The sequence below is a fragment of the Pipra filicauda genome, unplaced genomic scaffold (genome assembly GCF_003945595.2).
Source record: "Pipra filicauda isolate LSUMZ 115617 unplaced genomic scaffold, ASM394559v2 scaffold240_size1633699_pilon, whole genome shotgun sequence".
NCBI classification, from domain to species: Eukaryota; Metazoa; Chordata; class Aves; order Passeriformes; family Pipridae; genus Pipra; species Pipra filicauda.
In genome coordinates, this window is record NW_024104355.1 from 1,568,818 (window position 1) to 1,592,161 (window position 23,344).

General features: G+C 38.6%; 1 protein-coding gene across 5 annotated transcripts in view; it reads right to left on the reverse strand.

Annotated features, from left to right (window-relative positions):
* The window catches only part of NOL4 (nucleolar protein 4), a 190,638-nt gene that overhangs the window by 140,028 nt on the left and 27,266 nt on the right, over nucleotides 1–23,344 (reverse strand). For all 5 annotated transcript variants that reach the window (XM_027750204.2, XM_027750186.2, XM_027750230.2 and 2 more), the window contains exons 2-5: nucleotides 15,658–15,807; nucleotides 5,433–5,544; nucleotides 4,821–4,933; nucleotides 548–680 (exon numbers count right to left, since the gene is read on the reverse strand). In XM_027750204.2, coding sequence (XP_027606005.1) covers nucleotides 548–680; nucleotides 4,821–4,933; nucleotides 5,433–5,544; nucleotides 15,658–15,807 — 508 coding nt within the window. The remainder of the gene's footprint in view (nucleotides 1–547; nucleotides 681–4,820; nucleotides 4,934–5,432; nucleotides 5,545–15,657; nucleotides 15,808–23,344) is intronic.

Below are 23,344 nucleotides of genomic sequence, written 5' to 3' on the forward strand. Positions count from 1 at the left end.
TCTCTGACTAAGAAACTAGCTTTGTGTTGTAACCAAGAAATAGTTAACATTCAAATTTACAATGCTGTTCGCTCCTTTTTCTCTTACCTCTGTTTCATTACTGGAGTTTGTCATTTTCATCCTTTCTTCTGAATATCACATCCCAGTTCCTATCTCTCAAATATTATCTTCTGTCACACTACTCTCCCTCCTTTCAACCAGTAAAAACAACTTTCTCAGCTTTTTGGATTGCCTCAGAAAGGTTTGAGTTTCATTTCCTTTTATGTCTGTGTATGGTCACACACACACACACACACATATATATGGTAAAATAATAGTACTTAACATATAATGGTTGAAGCACTCACCTGTTGCCTAAGCAACAAATAAATTAGACTGCAAAAAACCCAACTTCATCCTCTTCACACTGAGATATAAGGAACATATATTTCAAATTACCTAATGAAACATCATGAAGAAAAGGACACAGCGGGTACTAAATGAAAGCACAGAGTGGGAAAAAAAGACAAGGCAATGCTGCATATTCCATAGGAAATGGGAGCCTTACCATCCTGCTGGCCCTGGAGGTTCTGAGGACTTTGCATTCTCTCCTCCAGATTTGAGCTGAGGTCAGAGTTCACAGCTGACATCCTAGTTGAGTCACTCATATCAAACTCATCACTTTCTATAGAGCTTTCATCCTGCAAATGGAAAGATTCAGAGACATGTCAGAAAACATCATATACTCTTCACATTATCTGTGCAGTTCACTCTCCTTTCATTTGTTTCCCTCACACCTGGTGTGTAGTGTAATCATGCTAAATCTTTGTGTATATAAGCAAACAAGCAGAACACATAAAGAAGAGCAAGGAAAACACTGCATTATGATAATATGACAGATGCAGCTTGTTCAGCTATGAAGATACTCCATTACCCCACTCTCCTGTTTCCACAATATTTTTCAAAAAAGTACTGGTAACTAGAGACCCCATAAGTCCTTGTTATTCAAATTAGATTGAGGAGACCTCTCTACATTCCCTGCCTGAATCCTCTACTTTTCCAAGTGAGGTCAGTAGCGCTGTGAATGACCACTGTCCTGGTTGTGGCTGGGATAGAGTTAATTTTCTTCTTAGTAGCTGGTACAGTGCTGTGTTTTGGATTAAGTGTGAGAATAATATTGATAACACACTGATGTTTTAGTTGTTGCTAAGCAGTTCTTACCCTAAGCCAAAGACTTTTCAGTGTCTCAAGCTCTGCCAGCAAGTAGGTGCACAAGAAGTCATGAGGGAGCATGGCCACGACAGCTGACCCCAAACTGCCCAAAGGGATAGTCCATACCACAGAACATTGTGCCCAATGTATAAAGTGGGAGAAGTTGGCCAGAGGGGGCCAATTGCTGCTGGGAGGCTAGCTGGGCATCATTCAGTGGGTGGTGAGTAATTCTATTCGGCATCACGTGTGTTTCTTGGGTTTTATTCCTCCCTCCCTCTCTCCTTTTCATTACAATTAGTAGTAGCAGTAGTAGTAATAGCAGTAGTAGTAGTAGTATATTTTACTTTGTTTAAATTATTAAACTGTTCTTAACCCATGGGTTTTTACTTCTTTCTGATTTTTCTCACCCATCCCACCAGAGCAGGGAGGGGAGTGAGTGAGTGCCTGCGTGGTACTTAGTTGACAGCTGGGGTTAAACCATAACAACTACTTACATTAAGACATTTCCAAATGACAACTTGACCTAGTAAGAATCCAGTATCAAACTCCCTTGACATGATGTCACCCTTACACTGTTATTCTGTTTAAAGAAGCATCTATGAAAATTATACAGCTTATAACAGTTCTGAGCATGGTCAAATGACAGTCAATGGCAAACCAAAGTAATATAATCACATGAGAATCACTGCAAATTTATTTTACATTATACATGTTTAATATGATTTATCCATCAAGTTTAATTACTTATGTCCCTAGCAGCTAACTAGGGATGATAACAAAGGGCAAAAAGTCAAAATCCTGGTCATTGTCCCCATTTATAAAAGCAAAACAGTTTTGGACCTAGTCCAGAAAATGTTCAAACAGTTGTTTGACTTCAGTTGCTTCAGTCCCAATAAAAGTTCATGTGTCCACTCATGGATTAAAAATTAAGCATCCGCAAGTCTTGCTCTGTAAATCGCTGAGGCAATGTACAAACCTAAGGTGATATATTTTCAGAAACAACTTTGCTGAGATGGTTACTCCTGTTACGAAGAACAGTATTTTTAAGAACTTAGAGAAAAATATGTCAAATAATTTTGTATCCCCTGAAGATCAGTTTAAAATATTTCTCCAATAATTTTTTTACATTTTTTTAACAAAACCAGAACTGACAGAATTCTGACTATTTTTCTGAGTTGCTCACCAGAACTGACGTAGAAAAATAGCAGTCTTTAGAATATGATTTACCATGTACTTGTTATGAACTGGTTACTACAGATGTGAATATAGCTTTCTTCTTTCTGAGTGCTTAGCCCTTTAAGTTCCTCTCCTGAGTCTCAGCAATGTTTCCAGTTTGCATGGGCATTCCTCTTGTTTTCAGAAAGCAAGTTCCCTGCAGTCATGACTCATGTTAAATTGGGATGAAGCACTGCCAAGTGCCATTCAGGAGCAAGAGTAGGCCAACACACAAGGCAATGACGTTCTGCACCGTCACACCAGGACAATGACAAATAATGAAACAAACATACCTTGTTCTCAAAGATTTGTAAAAAACTAAATGGAAGAGTGAGGACTTCTCTAGCAGGCACCTATCTGTCTTGCCTTACGTAAGGAAGGAGCACCCCAGTTACAGCAGCAGCAAACACCCAAACACCGCCCTCACAGAAGAACCGTGGTGCCTCCCGCCCCAGACAGAGGGCCAGGGCACATGCAAGCTGGTTCTGAAGTTTACAGAAAATGAACACTGCTTGTTCGAAGAGCAATATAAGGAAACAAACGCCCCCAGACCTTCTGGAATGCTGTTCCTCTATTAAAACACAGGGGTATTTCTCATTGAATCCTGCAGGAACCAGCAAGCAGCAGCTTACATTTTTCAATTGTGAGGTCAGGCAATTTTCATGTGCTCCCAGAAAGGGAGCTCTGGTTGACTCTTGCATAGGTATAAAATGACACACATAGGCAGATTCTGTTTGCCTCAGGCACTCTGCAGAATATCTCCACCTCACTTCCCAAACTGTGTATACATGTATCTGAATCTTCATGGACACACAGGCATGGGAAGAAAAGCTGACATCCTTATACTAGCTGCAGCATGGCTCTAAATTCCCACACAGTGATGAATTCTCCTTTTAGATAAAGCCTGTTTCCCTTTCGTGGATGGCCTCAGCTTAAAAATGTTGAATCAAGAATGAGAAAATTAGGAGGCTTTCAGTCATTGTGCTAGCTAGTTGTGGGATCCAAGTTTACTCCTGTCTCAATTCCACCCCCTCCACAAGAATACAGATATGATAGATGAAACCTTGGAAACAGAGCTTTCCTACAAATTCAAGAATGTTTTTTAAGTACATGAAATAGTTTGAACCAGAAATCCTGCTGCTTTGCTACAATATTTTCACTGTCATTTTGTTCTCAGGACAACAAATGTATGGCCCAGGGAAAAAAGCAAATCTTGGCAAAACTCTGCTTTGAGAAAAGACATAAGGATTGTCCTAAGAACTTTTCTTGTGCCCACTCTGCCCTGGAAAAGACACTATTACTAAAACATATAAAAAATTACTTTCATAAATCCAGTACCACAGGCATTTCATACGCAGTAACGACAGAGCTGCAAAACTGAGCTGGTCAGAGGAATACCAAGCAATGGTACTTCCTGCTGCCTCCATATCATTGCCACTGATTTGTCTAGATGAAAAACTGGTTTAACAAAGATTTTAGTCATCAGATCAGAAAGACTACACCAAAACATTCAGGCTATAGAAGCACTGTGGCAGGTGACCCTGATGCAGCATGAGCATTTGACCTTGTTGTGGAAGTAGCAATTCTCAAAGGGAAGAAGTGGAAAAACCAAGGAGTCATTTAAGTCCTAACTCTGCTGTAGGAACAAAGCTTCTTCTCTCCTGCTACTTGAAACCCTGCTGCCAGATCCTGGAAAAGGGGCAGCACGTAATGTGGGACTCAATAGGAGGGAAAGACGACCAGGATGTATTTGTGCACAAAGAACTTTGAGTTGGGAATCTCTCCCTACACACTCTCCAACTGAAAAACAAAAAAGCAAAAGCAAAAAAAGTATCTTGATATTCTAGAAGAGTGATGAAATCCCCATTCTATGGACTGTTGAATGATTCATGAAATCTCCACCGATAGTACATACATACTTATTAGGAAAACAAATCTGGCTGACTCTGCAGAAGTTGGGACTCAATCAGGGTCTTGACATAATTCAGCCGCTAAGTTTGATTTTGAAGGTTTTCTTTATTTAAAAATATAGTCAGGCAGAAAGACAAAGAACGTAAAACTGCTTTTTGGCTGGCTTCTGAGCTTCTATTTGGCAGCTCAAATGGTAAATGAACAAATTTTTAGCAAAATGAGGTTACTACAAATAATTCAATAGGTGTCATTCATTTGATGAAGCACTTCTTAAGATGTGGAAAAAATCTGAATAAATCAGAAAGAAAATTATTTTTGAGAAGAAATAAATATAATTCAACCTCAATTCTCTCTGAAGAAGCTTGATTCTCCATCTACTTCTCTTCCATCTTTTTTCTCTCTTTTTATTCAAAATTTCAAAAGCAACCTCTATTCTTACTTATTAAGGTTTTTGCCTTAAAGATTTTAACAGAAAACCAAACTTAAAAGATTTCCGTTTTTACCTCATCTTGTTGTGAATTTAGTAGCTGGAGCTTCATGTGTTTCATATAAGCCATAGTAATGGGCATGTTGTAATCAATCATACTGGTCACCAAAGTTGGAGGTTTTCCATTATCTGCAACAAAAATAGTTATTATGCATTAATTGTGGAGGCTCTGTTAGCCTACTCTGCAGTCAGACTGTTATGTCATTTAGTTCTAACTTTGGTATTTTCAATCCCTTTTTAGGCTGTACAGATGGGAGTCTCCCAAAGAAAAAGCAAAAACAAGTTCAAACCCTGAAAAGTGATGTGTTCTTCTACCCCAAGTGACTCCAGCACATACGCCCTATCTATTCCTTATGCTTACGCCCCAATATAAACATTTCTATAGCAAAATAAATTGTTTCCTCCAGATAAAATCATCTTTCTATCAAGGGTGCATATGGTATTACACTCCATCCTTAAGTGAAAGCAGAAGATTCACTACCTTCCAATTTAAGTAAATGAGATGATCTGACTTATTGAACTGTTCCAGTCTACCAAATTTTTATGAACCCTCACTTAAGCTAGGAAAATATAAGTGGGTATTAGAAATAAAATTACTTTACATCCCACTATTTGACACTAAAACTACCTTTATGATCCGCTCCATCTGGATTTAAATGCATTCTTTTCTGGCACTCTGAGCAGCTCATTAGAAATCGTGTCACCGCTTCTCTCGGTAGGAAGGCATAGGTCTCTGAAATCTGAAATGAATAACAAAATATAGGTGTTATTATATAAGCTGATTGAACATGATTTAACAGAACTGATCATCATATTTCCAAATAAGGCATATTATCTTTTAATGCCAGGAAGCACAATGAAAGCATGTTCTGCATACTATGTAGGATTTCAAGAAACATCTATCCAATCTGCCTATTTATCATCTAATGGCTCCTAACAGTTGGTACTGAACAAAATTCCACTTATATCAAAAGGGGGGTTGTTTTGTTTACAGTTCTTTTCAAATTCCTTTCAGCAAAAAGATTCATACATAACAGCCACCCTACTGTGGAATGTTCTAAAAAAAAGTTGAAGAGACCTCTTTTTTTATAACCAATGTCAAAAGAAGAAAGTGCTTGGCTTCTGGGCTCTATATATTTTTGTTGTAACAATACGTAGACAGATATAGGACTCAGCAATGACAGTTTCCTTACTATTTTAACTTTGTATTTAAATGTTTTGTGAAAATATTTTTGGAAAGCTTGTGATTTTATACTATGGAGTAAATATGCTATTTTTACTAACAGTTACAGAATTTGGGAATCAATTGATTTTAAATACTGTTTTACCTGGAAATACCTTGAAAAAACAGATTTTAGTTGTTTCCTGGTTCAACATTATCATTCTTTCCAATCACATATTCACAAGGAGGCATCAGAGGGATTATTTTTCTTTTTTGAAAGGGGAGAGGAGGAAGCAGTTATTGCTGGTTTTAAAGATTGCATTCCCCCCACCCCCAAGGATACATATATCTTTATAGATATCTCGCTGAGGAGGACCTGGAGGTTGGTGCCAAGCTGAAAATGAGCTAACAGCATACTCTCTGATCACAGATAAACTACATTTCACACTGGCTATGTTAAGTGTATGGCCAGCAGATCAAAAAAAGTTATTGTCCCTCTCTACTCAGTGCTGGTAAGAAAGTAGCTGGAATAATGTGCCCAGGTTTCCCCTCACATTTCACAGATCCCCTCCATACCTCAAGAAGCAGGAAAGGGCTCTGCAGCATGCCACCACAGCAGCTGGAATCTAAAGGAAACCTTGAAAGAAAGGCTGAGGGATGTGCATTTGTTTCATGTAGGTTATGAGGCCAAGAAAGATCTAATCATAGCCCACCACTGCCTGAATGGGAGTTAAAAAACTGTAGAGAAAAACTCTTCAGAGTGTAAAACCACAAACAACAGCAACAACTGTGGCTTGAGACATTCAAAACAGATATCAACAGAAAATTCTATAATCCAGTGCACTGGAACAGCTTTACCAGTTGGGTTAAATTGGATGAAAACATTCAAACTTTGATGTTTTCAACTCAGTAAAAGACAAAGCCATGTTTTTTCTGTGATTCACTATATATGTTGATGTACATACACTGAACAGTGCAAGTGTTGTAAGGAATCTCAAGCCTTTCTTTTCCCAACTAAGGTGGTTATCTTGCCATGGAGATAATCCTTAAAGAAAGACAAAGTCCCAGCAAGAGAGATTAAGAGAGTCAATTGATAATCTGCTTGTACTCCCTTACTGTTAAACCTACAGCGGGATTTGATTTCCTATCAAGCACTAGGCTGATGCAAGTCTGTAGGAAGTACAGGAGGATGGAGATGGGATGTATGAAACTGCGGCTACAGAAAAGACCGGATAACTTTCTTTAACTGGATGTAAATGGGATTACATACTGTCCAAATCACTCCTGCCCCTCACAAGGGTACTAAACGGAGGAAGAATGGTCCATTTTAACTCTCTTACACTCTTCCACTCTGCTTGTCACCTACTTAACACCTGTGTTGAAACTTAGGTTTCCTAAAACTCCATGGACCAAATTTATCAGTTGACAGTATTTTGAAAAATAGGCACAGTTTAAATTAGCATATGTTGATATGACATGTCATGGTAATACATGGAAATGGTGCGCTATAAAATTGGAATGCAAATTATACCATCATGTTTATAATATTGCTGTTTAGGCTGTTTATTTTTGTCGTTTTCTTATATATCAGAAATCTTATTTTGGGAGGGAGAAGGGGATTAGTATAAAAGCAAAAACTGTTCTGTGATTATAATTGGCAAAGATATTTTTTGGGCCTGAAACAAATAAAATTACAGCATTAAATGAAGCCACTTTTGAATGGGAGATCCTACTAAAAATGTATTTTCAGAATTTTTTCCCTGTTTTTTATGCCACAGAATAGATGCTTATTTACCTTTCTAAATATGAAAACACTCCTTTATGGAATCTAAAAAAAAGAACTTAAAATCAGATGAAATTTAGCATTAAGAAAATTGGTAAGCGCGCATACACAACAACCTCTCTCTTACAACATTTAACACGTTTAGCACTATATTGAAATTAATAGAGCCTACCCATGGATTCATTAGTTGCCTGAATTTGATAGGAATGCTCCATTTATTATAATCAAGCCTCTCTGTCAAAATTCCAGTTCTGCTCAAACAAAATGAAAATCTTCCACAGAAGCCAAGCGAGCTAAGGCCCAGATTTGATAGGTATGCTCCACTGACTATAAGGGAACCAGGTTTTATAACTAAATTTGTCCACAGAGCAGATGCTAGTGTCTCCAACCTCCCACTGCAACACAGTTTTAAGGATGCCCTTCCCTAAATAACATCAGATTTCATCAACTTTCTCCCCTGTTTACTTTGTAATTTGAATCAATCACTTACATTCCTAGACTTCAGCTTGTATAAACTGTCATAACACAATAGGAATGATATTAAAATAGATACATAGGGGATATAACCCACAGCTTTCCTTAAGTCATCTTGCCTGAATATACAGGGGAAAAAAGCTCTTTCCAATTTTCAATGCCAGAAAGCTTACAAAAGCTTACCTCACCCCCTTGCAACTTCACGTCCTCAACACTGCAGACTCTTTTTTGCCTTTCTCATTACAGAACAAGATGCAAATAGCCACTTGCTCCCTCTGGCCACGCTCTGAACCAGCCGTAGTCAGGAGGCTCTCTAACCAAAGTAGCACAAGACTGAAGACAAAATCCTATATATCACCTCTCAGCAGAGTTTACCAGCTTGTGCACAAGACTGGACAGATGCAGTTCAAGGAGCCAGTTTGCAAGTGTGTATTTCAGAGCACAACCTGGAGGCCTATGACACTTTTTAAGTAACTATACCGAAATACTTTAGTGGTCTGACCTCATCAGGAAAAATTGTTTCTGTCCTCTATTCTATCTGAAAGAATGCACTAATGACTCAGTCCTTACTGATGCTGTATACTCTCACTGTCTTCATCAGCCCTGCTTCTAGCTGTCTTCTCAAGGCTATTAGCTACACAAAATATATAGCCAGACCATCTTATTATAAGTATACTTTTTTCAATCACAAAGCTCTAGAAGTATCCTTATAGGATTCCTTATTCTTACTGGTGCTTTTACTGCACATTAGTACATCTTCTGCTGCTTGTAGAGATGTGTTATCTTGTAACTGGATGTACTCTGTATCACAAAATAAGCAGATTCTAGCAGGTTGGTATTTAGGTATTGTGCACTAGGAATAGCTCTTACAGCTTTTTACATTGTAAAGGGAAAAAATATATTAAGAAACTAGGCCTTTGGAGTATTAAGCAAAGACTGCAAAAATAATACAGGGTTTGTTTTAGCCTCGGAAATTACAAGATAAGAAGCAAACATTTCATAACAATACAGTCCATGCACACCTTCATTTATTTTATTTTAACTCTGAACCGAGAGGAAAATAAAGTGAGTTGACTTCAGTGATTTCAGTCAAAACTTTTATGACCTTATTTCACCATTCCCAAGAAGTCTATGATATAGATTTTGACATGCGTGAACCCATCCAAAACATCACCCAGCAATGAAGGCCTTTCTAGACCTGTTTACTGGATCCCATGAAGAGTACAACAAGGCAAGTAATCCACTACCTGAGCATGTAATCTGACTTACATTGGAGCTAAGCAATGCATGCCCTAATTGTCTATGGGAAGCCTATTGCATTCCTACTGCATCACTGCAGGCAGAGAAAATGGGTAAATCTCCTTTATGCTCTCCAATATTCAGATGATTTAAGTGCAGGATGTTGTGATGATGTAGATTTCAGAGCTACATTTTTTTTGGAACGTTAACAAGTCCTAAACTGAAAGGCAGATTTTAGGACACATATGGCAGAACAGGAAAGACAAGTGTGAGGAGAGGGAGTGAAATTTTGCAAGTGAACCTATTAACCCCTGAAGAATTAACATGGAGAATGCATGTGTAGTCTGGAAAGATGTGTCAGAATAGAGACTTTGTGTATGTGTTTGTATTTTTTTAATTAAGGAGGGTAAGGGGGAAAAGATGATCTAAAGAAGACTTCCAAGAGGAAAGAAAGAGAGAGAGACGATAGAGAGTGAAGACGGTAATCTGTCCTGGGCCCACAGCCATCAAGCCAGGTGGCAGAAATTGGTTTCTTGATGACAGGAGGGTGAGCCAGCCAAGGAAAGTCCTCTCCTTTCCTCAGCAAGAGGTCAGAATAGAAGACTGACATAGAAAAGCAGATATATTACCTCTGGGAGTTTTATCAAGAGCTCACTACCCTGCTGTACTGGGAAAATGTTGTTCCTTCATGTGCTAAACTTGCACTTCACAGCTCCCTTCCCTCCCCATATAGCAAAAGTCATTTTCTGTGAGGGAAACGATGGGAAACGCCTGCTAATGGGACAACTGCCAGGACACTCAACACTTGCCCTTTGCACAGAAGCAAGAACAACCCATAGAGTAAAAGTGCACAAGGCTTGGCTGTTTCATCACGCACACAAGAACGGCAGGGATGCAAGAATTTAAGCATGTTTAGGCCCTGCACAAACCTCAAGTTCTTCCCATTCTCCAAGGACAAGGTCTGCCCTATACAGAAACCAGCCAGGCTCAAAACATGCTTTAGCCCTGTTTGATCAGGAAGGAGATGATAATTTTTCACAGCGCAACCTGTCAAAACATTCTTCCCCAAGGAAAACACACCCATTGTGATGCTCAAAGGGGACTCACAAGCTCGTTCTGTTTTGGGAGGGAAAAAGAGTGACCCCATGTTTCACAATGTGAGGAAGGTTTTTCTTAGGGTGACAGGAAGTAGGGAAGCTACTCAAAAGCTTAATCCCAAATCAAGAAACGTTTATTACCACAACAGCTGGATGAAGTATAGGACCCCAGATATTGCCCCACATCCAAAAAAACTCCTGTTGTGCCTCAGATGTTACATATTTATGTAATATCTATCTGATGAGAGTCTTGCCTCAAGCTATTTTCCCTTGACACATCAATATCTTCCCCATGTTTTACAAGCCTGCTTCTCTGCCAGCTCAGCAGCCCGGTAGCTTTTTTCATTCATGAGTTGGGAGTCTTATAAACTGACCCATTTCTCCTGCTCAGACATCATAGCCCTCACTCACAACTCAAGTTCACAGCTGTAACGTTTCAAGGCTTTGCACGGTGACTACTCAGGCTCAACAGGCAGATATTAGATCATTCTTCACAGGTAAAAAGTAGAATACGTACATAGAATTTAAGGTGCTTAAGGTAGCTATGAGACTTTCACAAACAGTTCTCAGCTAGATGATGCACTTAGTTGTGGGAAAACGTGTCCAGATATAACACAGAAAGGTGAGGCACCTACTCAATTGTTTAAATGAATGAAAATCTAAAACCTTTTTTAAGAATATTAAAAAAAAGTAAGGAAAATAAAATCTGCTCTGAAATATAGGGCTTGATCACTAAATCTGGCCTAACGGTACCCATACCTCAGCCTGAGTGGTAGCATAGACATTTTACATCTTCAGTCTCATCACAGACCATTGGTGTTTCTTGAAAAATGTAATAAGGCAATTTTTTTTTCCTGGTTTGCACTGAATCACAGAGTTCTCCTGACAGCTTGAGCCTGTTGCATTATGCTGCTACTGTAGCCACAACTTTTCCCACTTACTCCCACCTCTGATATACCCCTTAGCACTCATGTTTAAATTGTAGACATAGCTGAATAGTTTAAATCAAGAAATGTAGCTCTACAAAGGCACAGAAAGTCTGCTATGCACTTGTTGCATGTCTTTCCTAATACAACCAGTTGGATTGTTTTCCTTATCACTTCTGCCCTGTGCGTCCCCATCCCCACTTTGATGCCATGGTTCTCCTTTCAGGGCGGGATGCCTATACAAAAATAACTCCCTTAGAACAGAAAGTGAAAAATACTATCCAAAGCAATGCAGTTCCTCTTGGACATTGAGCTGTAGCAGCAACTGCTAGCAGAGATAGCCCTATGAGAATCCTTGGTACTTTCTCCTGACCACATTCCCTGCATCAGCACATTTCACCCCACCTCCTATGGAGCCTGGCAGAGGACCCAGGGGGAAAATGCACGACAAGCAGTGACCTGTTTGGGCACTTCTGCTTTCCTTGGCCCAAGGAACATGCTCTTTTCACCTTCCGCATCTTCCTAGTCACCTGTGCCCCTGCTGAGCAACTGCCTTGGCCAGGCCCTGTGTCACATATCCTGCCTTTGTGAGGGAATTATCTCCCAGATCAAGGCCCTCAGTGTTTTCCCTGTTTGTAAACTTCCCTGGGAACCAGGAAAATAGCTGAGATTATAAGCATCATATTAATTATTCCTTCAGTCTGGCAAACTCTGGATATGATTTAAAGTTTTTAGTTTCGTTTCACACATATAAGTCATGCCTGGTTTTTTGCTGGTGTAGACCTACCTACAGTTATGCTGGCAAGGAACACAGCCCATCAATCTTACCTTGTATACACATGAACTGAGCACAAAACTTACCAGTTAAATAGGACACTCGCTCTCTTTTGCGTATTTTCAAAGTTACTCTCCCACATCATATACACAGACCTTGTACAATTTCCTTATGATGTTTTAGTGCGCTACAGAAGAGAATGGGACCTTATTCTAAACTTAAATATTGAAGAACAGATACTTCCTTAAGTTATCTATAGGGTTTGTGTCAAAAATCCCAAAGTTTGATCTTGGTACATTGCTGCTCCAATTAAAACAGAAGGGCTCCCTTTCTAATACGCTGCTCTTTTAGAGGTACAAACTACCATATCCTATTTATCTTCCTGCACAGCTCTGCCATAGGAAGTCCCACACAAATCAATCAGTTGTAAAAATGCCATTCATTTCCACACAGTTAACACAAACAAGGCAGTGCAGTTACAGATTCACTAATTGCATTTGTAAGCTGTTCTGAACACACTTTCAGAGACACATACTGATGTATACGAGCACTCTGGCACCCAGGGTGACTCTATCAAAAATTAAAAAGGCTCTAGTTATTCCTAGTTTGTTACTCTATATAAATGCAAACAATTTTTAATTAAGTCACCTTTGATAATTTCATTACCCTTCCAATCATACTTGAATGTTATTAAAAATTTTGAGTGCAGGAGGTTCACTACTGAAAATAGAGGCTCACACACCTATAAGCAAATTATGCACTTCAAATCAACACACTGCAATTCTTAGGGCTGTACCATTAACTTTTCAGAAGTACTCAGACACTGAAAATCCATGACAATATTTACGAACTTCAGAATTTAGCAATTTTGTACCAAATTTGTGGTGGTTTTCTCTCCACAATTTCTTTGTTAAAGTGTTTTGGTTGTCCAGTCAGAGAACAGAAGCAATATGACCATCACATGCCAGAAGTTATGACTAACAAATAGTAGTTGCAGCATACAGTTTGTCAACCATCTCTCCTGTAAAAATTCTTCACTCAAACTATTTGGTGAATACTCATGCGTGATAAATACATGCAGAGATCTCAAGGATGATTAACTTTTGACATGTGAATAAAGAAACAAGACTAAATTACTCTTGTTCCAAATTCACTTAATAAAATTAAACACCACCAAAGTACTTCAGTTTGATTTATAAAGCTTTTAGAGAGTAACGTTTTGTAAGACAGTAATCTGAGATATTACCTTTTTCCTCCTTACAGTGCCACAGAGAAGGTAGATACTACGTGGCTTCCTGGAACAGACTGGCACTACAGCTCTTAATTTTTAGTAAAGGCATTTTAATGGACAGGTCCAATAAAAGGAGCATGCATTTCCCCAGATGATCTGGTAGAGTTTGAGGTCTGTTTACTTAATCTAATTCTTACATCAGGATAGAGAGCAAGAATTGAAATTAGTTTCTTCTGGAGTCTTTTTTACATTTTTTTAAATCTATGGAAGTCTTTCAAAATTATATATGTGAATCTCATCACTGGAAAATATGACTCAATGCCCTTAATAAACTAATACACAATGAAATGAATGCACAAATATTGCAGACTTCAATAATGACACAAACTTATATTTGGGCATCCTTAACAATGCACAAGTTCACATCTCAATTGCAATAAAATTGGCATTCAATGAAACTACTGAATCTGCACAAATAGTTATACTAGTTGTCTTTCATGCTGTTCACAATAAACAAATTTCTTATCTGACCTGCAATCATAGGATTCTTACAGTAGTAAATATTACACTTGGCATGTATTTGTAGGATGATGACTTGAAGTATTGTATTTCTGGTTGGCAGCATTCCTTACATTTGTATATTATTCTACAAAGTTTGTGACCTATACCTTTGAGCAGATTACTGAAGTAAAACAAAATAGAAAGAGAAAGGCCAATGGAAAATATTACTTTTCTAATGCTTTCTAAAAGAGAAGAGCAAGTATCAAAATGGCTGAGGTGCCAAATGAAAATTAATTTAGACAGTTTGTGTTTGTTCCCCCTGAAATAACACTCCAAGCCTTACAAAAGCACATCCAGATGAAAGATGTCTTCATATATCTATCTTAAGGTCAATACCACTGGGAAAAAATCATAAGAAATTTTGTCGAGAGCTTATCCCACAACAAACCATCTGAAATAGCCTATAAATAAAACATCTGTGAAGGGATTCAAAAATACATAGAAAAGACTGTTATATAGGTGAAAAGGAATAGTAATGGAAGAACAGCTATTTCTTACAGCTAAAATTTAATCACAAACCTGGAGTTCTCCCACATTTTGGTGACCCCTGATGAAAAACAGCTGACATAACTGCAGGTTGCTTTTAAAATGAACACTGTGTGCAGGGTGACAGGCCACCTCAGGATCCTGCACACAGCCCCCTGCCAGCCTTGTCCCGCTGGGACTGTAGGGAGAGGTACCTCAGATGCCTTGCACCCTGGCCCGGGCTGTGTGATGAGCTGGGGGCCCCTGCCCTGCTACTCTGGGTAGCCCCTCCTGCTTCAGCAACTGGAAACAGCTGGGCAGGTGCATCAAGATCAGCTGAGTGTTCCTGGTGCTATCACAGCCCTGCACATGGAAGGCTGGCTATCCAAGTCCAGGCAAGAACACACGTTTTAAGCACCTTGCAAGAGTGTAGCAAATGTTTCATTAGTTCTCCATAAAAAAATAAAGTGTTATATTTGTGTCACTAACACAAAAGCTATTTATAGCTATTTTAAGGTAGTGACCGAACTGATTAGGTCAAGCAACAACATGCAATTAAAAATCTTAGAAACGATAATTTTTCTCTATTCAGTCAGTTTATACAGGTGTGACAGCTGCCCTCTCAATACTTCCCTTATTATACCTAGTAGCTTTCCAGTCCTTTGAATTTAGAACATTTACAAGTTTTCATACCATTAAACCATTAGTTATACTTAGTCTGCAGCTGTAAACTATAAGGCAACTTCATTCATATGCTGAAATAGAGCAACTCATTTAGACAAGTTGTGGCAATACCTTCTAAGTCTTCTTTCACACTTCATCCTTTTAACAACAATTAATTAAGACAGTTATTAGAGAAATTGCCAAACCATTACAGAAATAATAAATTCTTTTCTTGTACCAATGAGAGAATCTCTATTTAAATCGATGGATCTGGCCCTTGTTACACAGAAAATGTGATTTCTAAACTATGTTTTCATGCATTACTGAAAGATGTCTGAAATCAATTTGAGGGTGAGGGTTGCAGTACTAATAAAGTTGGAAAAAACCCAAAAACACAAATCTCATGACATGTGACTAAGTCCAAATAATTCACATTCTTAGAGACTCATGTCCACTTTTAGTTGTTTTTTTACTTACTGCTTTATACGTTCTCTTTTGTCCAGCATGTTTTCTGATTTGTTCTCCATTAGGTCCAGTCTCAACATGCATGGAATAGATAATGTCAAAGAAATCTTCTACAACGGCCACCCGCCGTAAAGATAGCTTCTCGTCTACACCTACTCCATCCTGAAATGAAAAAAGAAAGAGAACAGAAAAAGTAAGGGAGACAAGATGAATAGATAAATTATGATAATTATGGAATACATTCATATTTTAACAGGGAGTTTAAGGCCCTTCCATTGAGACTGGGAGCTCACCCACCCTGCAAATGACCGACAGAGTATTGTAGGAAAGCCACGTGATCAGAAGGATCACATGGACCCTTGCAAGTAGTCCCTTTAGCCAAGCCAAGGCATTTAGCCTCTTCCACTCTAGTTTTTAAAAAACAAAACAAAAAGTATCTGTTCTTCTTTCTCCAAATGCACAAACCAGATTCAAAGGCAGAAGTGGTCCCAAACACATGGCACAAAAATGCATTATGTGGTTGTTAGTAAGGACGCAAGAGTCCTTTTATCCTCTCATTCCTTTCCCAGTAAATCTGTGCCTAGCATTTCATAAAGATATTTAATAAAAGGTTTTAATTCACAGAGCTGACTGTAATTATAAGTATAAAGGAAGTTGTCACAAACAACCTTGCAAAAATTGCTTGAAGACATACTACATGAAGACATATCACACCATGAGGAAAAGAAAGGGATGTTTTTAAAATTTGATACTTTGCACACAGATGTCCGGTTGGAAGAACTGACAGAAAAGTGAGGACACCTACCATCTGATTTTTAAAAGTCATAGTGCTACAATAGCTAAAGACTTCTAAACAGAAACACTCTCCAATGTCTCTCAAATTAATCAGTGCAGTTCAGTTCCCACCTCTTTAATAGGACCATCCATATGAGGTTTTTTTTGTTTTACAGCTGCCTATGGACTCAGTTCTAAAGAAGGGGCAGGAACTGGGACTCTTGTTTTTCCAGAACAGACATCTATCAAGCAGGCTGCATTTTATTATGCAACATCAGTATATGAAGAATAAAATAAGAATGGTCAATTCACTTGTACTCCAACAGTGTACTTGAATTTAGATCTCTGGAAGCAGCAGTGTAACCTAACCTTTACTGTGTATTTTAAGCAATAAGGGCGCCCCAAGCTTAATATATTTGATAATACCATTACTGATGCTGTAATTCATGCCACAACAAAACTGGTTTACATAGACACCTTTGTGACAAAACATATGTAATTATTGCTACAGTGACCAAATAAAGACAAAATATGAGAAATGAAAAAGTAATAACCATGTATGACTCCCAGTTGCTGTCCCTTTCTCATAATTTCTTGCTAACTCATTCCACTAAGTTTGCTGGATGTGGAAAAACAGGGTTCATTTTTCTCACTGCTCCTATTTTTATTCCACCCTTAATTACTTTAATTCTTCATATATTTCAAGGAAAGAACCCAAATAATCCCAATGGCTCCAAAGAACCCCCTAGGGTGACACAGAGGAGCTCTGACATGTTCCTAATAGCAATGGAGAAAATGCCAGTCATTTTATAGCATAACTTTCTAAATGTGTATTACTCCAAATGATAGAGGATTAGCAGGTGTTGATACACTACCAGCCAGACAGGTTTTATCCTGTCCTGCTCCACTATGCCCAACCTTCTTCAAAGAGATTCCTGCCCAAAGCTACCAGTATCTTCCATCTGCACAGCAAGTTTTGCTCTTTATCCACAGGAGACAGCTGGACCAGGGCAGAACTCCAGCACATGTGTAATGAAAGGGCTGCCACAGCCCTGATAGAAATGACTGTGTTGAGGATTCAGGGTGGAGGAAGATGAGGAATTCACAGTGCAGTTCCACCACACATTAAAGCCTCAGAGAGATCATCTGGGAACAGCTGATCTGAGAAAGCAGCAAGGCTCCCAACCCATGATTAGTCTCTAAAACTTCACCAACCACCACCTCAAAAATTTTGTGGCAATGTGACAAGTTTTGGTACAACCATCATTAAGAGTTTGCTTGGCACTACCCACCACCATTGCCTACTATTTAAAAAAAAAATTTGCTTTAGAGATGGGGACAACATAAAATCCAGATTTTCACATCTTTAGAGGAATTCACATGTGAGCACTGTAGGGGGGCCCATCTTCAATCATTATTTTCTCACCACCCAAACAGCACAGTGGGATCCCTAATAATTTCAAACACTCTTAGTATGACGACAGTGTTATCTCACACCGCTCTCCAAACACTCAGAACTTTATAGTGTTGATTAACTGATAAAGATTTAATCTGTTTATTACTAATGAGTTTTGTTTCATGAATTTCCTATGAGGGAGCTCTCTTTTTTAATTAAAGAGAAAGGTATTACAACGATATTAATTTAAAACCTGAGAAGCCACCTCAGCAGAGCTGACACAGGCAAACATTACAAATACATTCAAAGAAGAAACTCGAAAATGAAACTCATTTGCTGCTTTTGGTGGCCGTACTGTGCAGTGCTCTTTCAAATGGTCCTCCTACCTCCCTCCCCAGACATGAACACCCAAAGTATGATGTGGGGGTTCTCTTGAAGCTGCATTTCTCCATGCAGCTGAATAAAACAGTAAGCATTGCTATTACTTCTAAAAATGCACAGACGTAAAATCTGCACAAACTCATGACTCCTAACTGAAGTGTCAGAAAATGAATACAAATTTTCCAAACTTTATCAGTCGAAAAGGGTAGGAAAGAAATGGTTTACATGGAGTGGAAACTGCTTCAAGGAAAAACAGCACTATTATTCATCATCTACACCTGTAATTTCACCATAACTTTATCTGGTGGGGCCTGGACATGATTAGGTTGGGCTTCATTCTGTTTGGTGCTGCATAAGGCAATAAGGTAGACCTTGTTTCAGAACTCCTGCAGTGCTGCAGAAGGTGCTGAGTTGCTGTGAGAAAACAGTTCATCTGGCAACATGCAATGTTGTGCAGAGATGTAAGCCTCAGCTGCAGAAGCAATACACCAGGTGAGTAACTTGAATAAGGTAAATACTTACTGATACTTTTGACATTCAATACTGACATCCCAATGAGTAAAAAGCTGGGCAAATGATACAACCTCAAGTCTCCATTAAACCATGAAGTCTCTGAAGTGGAAGCAGTTGTATCAGGCTTTCCTGCCATATGCCATTACACTACACTTTTATCCTGAAATTGCTATTTGATAAAGGCATTAACAAAGAAGCTCTCTTCCTTATAAGCTAGCTTTGGGTATAAATTTTCACAGTGCCTAAGGGGACATTTTTTTTCGCTTCAACTAAGGCCAAAAAAAGTGAATGAGAGAATACATGGTAATGCTATTCCCATGACCGAAAGGCAATGAAATGTCCACAAGGGACAGGACAAGTAATAGGCTTAAACCACAGCATGGGAGATTTACATTAGACATTTGGAAAAACTTACTATTGATGTGGATAGTCAAGTACAGTCATAGTTAGCCTGGGGAGGCTTTGGGATGTATGTCACAGGGGGATTTAGAGACCAGGTTAGGCAAATATCTGTCAAGGGATAGTTGAGTAAATCCTGTCTTGGATATGCTAGATATTAATTAGGTTCCTTCTTGATAACTCTAGGACTGAGAAGCTTAAATAACACTTTCAAAGTGACTTGGGCACTAACAACTCTGAAATAGCAAGGAGGATATTTATAAATCACTGAGGTATTTTTAGGACTTTTATTCAGCATGGCAAGAGTCCAAGACACTTTCAAAAATGACTTAGGAATGGAAGCCTCGCTGAAGGTTTCACTTCAAACATTGGACTTAGTCTCTTAAATCTTTTAGGCTGAGTTTCATCCCACTTGTTTCAGCCATCACTGAGGTTTGCCATGCCCTTCTCCTAAACCAGTCATCTCAGATGCTCTCTCGCCAGCAGTGTGATAGACACTGACAAAATACAATTCATCCTTACAGCTGCTGGAATGGTTTCAATCTCTGCCAGTGAGATGCAACTTAATTCTACTCTTTGCGTTACAGGTATTCCTGTTTACTCTTGTTTTTATCTATAAACAGAAATCTTCCTATGTTCTTAGAATACAAATAAATAGATGTTTCTTTTCATTTTCAGCCCTATAAAATCCATTTGCACGCTGAGATTAAAGAGAGATTTGCTTGTTTGTTTTTAGATACGAACACAAAGAATAGATTTCTGAACAGAAGTGAATTTTACAGAGAGTTGTGCACCCTTCAGAAAGTCCTAAGGATCCCTTTGAACAATGATGTTTGAGGAGATAGGCAGTCTCTTTTATTGAGGTGGAATATATGGGGCTTGTGGGAGTAGAGAAGGGAAGAAAGTTTGCCAGTAAAGCAGATAGATAAAACTCTTAAGACAGCAAAAAGATCTATTAAATGAAAGGTTGTCATTTTTATAGTTACTTTGCAGAGGAGAAAAAAATTTAATACAAGCCTTTAAAATTAATGCCACTGAAACAAAAGTGCTTGTAATTCCTTGCTTGAGAATACCTGCCCAATCTCATGTTAAAATTTCTTGGAGAAAATAGGTCTCATAAAACATCCTCTTACTTTGTGAATGAATATAACTATCAGCATCTTGACAGTGTTCAAAAAATATTCCTATAAAGACATGATAGACGGAAATAGAAAATAAAAGGAAAGGCTTTGTTCATGGTTTTACACAAAATGTTCAGGTCTATAAAAAACCCTGTTGTAAAAGCATCAAAGCCAGAAGCACCTACAAAACATTAGGAGTAGATGTAAATAACAATCAACCTAAACATTTCTTTACATAATATAAATCATATATAAATCTAAGACTGCTTTGAATGCAGAAATATCATTTTTCTCATATAACCAGTTCAGACAACAGCAGAGTTAAAGCATATTTATGTCTCCACACGTCTCCTGGCTAGTATCATATCTTGAATGTCCCCTGGATGGGAAACAAAGTCTTTTGCTGACTGAAGCTCCATACTCTGAATGAACAAAAAGTTTTGCACATAAACCTTCACTTTGTTAGTTTATACATAATGAGGTCCTGACATGATTGTATGCAAATGTTTTACTCCCTCTGGATTCAACACAGGAAAATTTTGTATTGTAAGTGTTTGGGGGAACCAATGGTAGCTGATATATAAATGAACCCTATATATCTGTCTGCAGAAACTAGTAAAAATAATTTCAGATTGAAAATCCTGTTACACATTATTTCCTTTATCTGCTTGCTCAGTAACTGTAAAAAATACTAATATTTAAAAAAAAGGATGACTATTTTAGAATGTCTCTTATTCCCATAGTAATGAATAAATCTAGTTACATCAGCCCATATATTTGAATTCCCAGGTTATTAGTACATCCATTTGAATATCTAACTCATTCCTGTCAGTGCAGTGTAAACAGACAAAACATCAAAAGTTATTAGTATTTGATAGCTTTTATTAAGCAGCCTAAAATAAATAAATTGATCATTTCTATTCAGTTCCAAGTGGAAAGTGTCTATAGCAGCTAAGGGGGTATTTATTATTTGAAATTTATAGTTTCTGTTTCTCATTATATGATCTTTGAGCAGCAAATCTCATATTTTACCAGCAGATGGAGACAGGAAAAATCAGAGTTATATTAAAGCAGAACCATTTCCAGCTAACAAGTTCTCCCTCTGGAACCTTTAGAGCAAGAAACCCTACAAGGACTAAACAAATAACCTAGGATATAGCAGCAATGAGTCAAACTAATTGTAAAAATAGATTATGAAAATAAAGAGAAGTAAAATGGCAAGTAGATTTGCCATTTGAGATGAGAGACTAAAACTAACAACAGACACAAAGTTTGGGGATACTATGAAAGCTGTAGGTAAGAAAAAGTCCTCTGACTGTCTTTATAGGTGAGTACAAGACACCCAATAAAGAGCATGAGAAACCAAATCAATATTGAGCAGAAATCCTTTTCTCCTTTTATCTCTTGTACCAGTCCAGATGATGGTAAAGCACCAAGGCCAAATCTCTGTCCATAAACAGTAAGGAGTGTATGCTGGGTGCCATATAAGTCTAAAATATCCTGCCCAAAAGGGCTATTCTATTGTGTCCTTTCAGGTGAGGTCATCATCTGGTGTCAATCACTAGCTTTATTAAATTAAACACTTGCAAATAGAGAAAATGGGTTGTGAAATCCAGCTTGCCCAACTGCAAAGGGAAGGTCCGTCATTTTTCCTTCCATGAAGTGTAGTAAAATGGGCCTGGAGATCATTTCATGGTATACAAGGTACTTTCAAAGGTATCTTCAGAGGCCCCTTTGGCACAAACAGGATAATAACCTGACCAGTTGTCTCTGAGATAAATACTTAAAGCTCTTTCCACACTGAAAAAGGGTAGAAACTTCTCTTTTTCATCTTTCTTCAGAAGGGGCAACCTGATGCAAAGGAAGTTCAACCTGAACCTGAGGAAGAACTTCTTTACTGTGCAAGTGACCACACACTGTAACAGACTGCCCAGAGAGGTTGTGGAGTCTCCGTCACCAGAGATATTCAAGAACTGTCTGGACACAGTCCTGTGCAATGTGGTCTAGGATGACCCTGCTTGAGCAGGGAGGTTGGACCAGATGACCCACTGTGGTCTCTCCCAGCCTTACCCATTCTGTGATTCTGCAATAGGCAGATCTATCATCATCCGTGTCAGTGCAGGAGGAGAGATCTGAAATGAAACATGGAAAGTGGCTGCCAACTCTTGTGTCTCCTACTGAAAACAAGCAAGGACATGGGAAACAAGAGGCAATTCTAAAAAGATGCCTCAAGATGAAGGGCACGCAGAGCACTGAAGGAATGGTAAGAAGACCCCGGTGAGGAATACAGGGACAGGCAGAGCCCTGGTTACACTTTTCATAGTTAAGAGTTACTTCTCAACTGAGGTCTGAATACTCTTTTCTCTCAGCACACTAACACTTGATTATTTTTTTCCTTAGGTGTTTAAATATCTACACAACCATTCTGAACAAAATCAGGTCACAAGACAAGTCACACTTCACTTTTTTGTGAAGTCTGTTGCTGCAGGTGAACCAAACACCATGAGCTGTATCTCTGTGAACAAGTGGGGCACCACAGGAGCAGCACATCTGTAGCACAAAGCAGTTGATACCAAGGAGTTGATGGCACACCATAAGTATTTCAGGCTGTCTCTAACCTGGTCCCCTGCAATGGACACACACATTCTGGGTCACAACCCAGAACACCTGGAACAAAGGGCAGTTTTCTTTTACTAAAAAGAATCCATTTATGCACTGAAAAAACACTGTGGTGTGAAACAAAGCCCAGCAAGGTGGTCTGTTCCACAGACCTATTCATTTTCCAGACTAAAATGTCAGTCCAGATGCAGTCGTATTTTCCTTAGCAAGACAACAAGATAAGATTTTTCACACACACACACATACACACATTGTGGTGAACACTACCCAAACCGATGAGGAAAATACTTAAGGATCTAGCTCAGGAACACACATGGCCCTGGTGTGACTAGGGAGAGCAGAAGGATAATGAACAAACACCTGTTCTGAAGTAGAGACCATATTTGCCACATTACTCCCCCTACATGCCTCCCTCTCCAGACAATTCCCACCTCCCTAGCCTGTTAAAACAACAGATGATACTGCCATCATTAGATGAAGTCTAATTTGAGCTGGC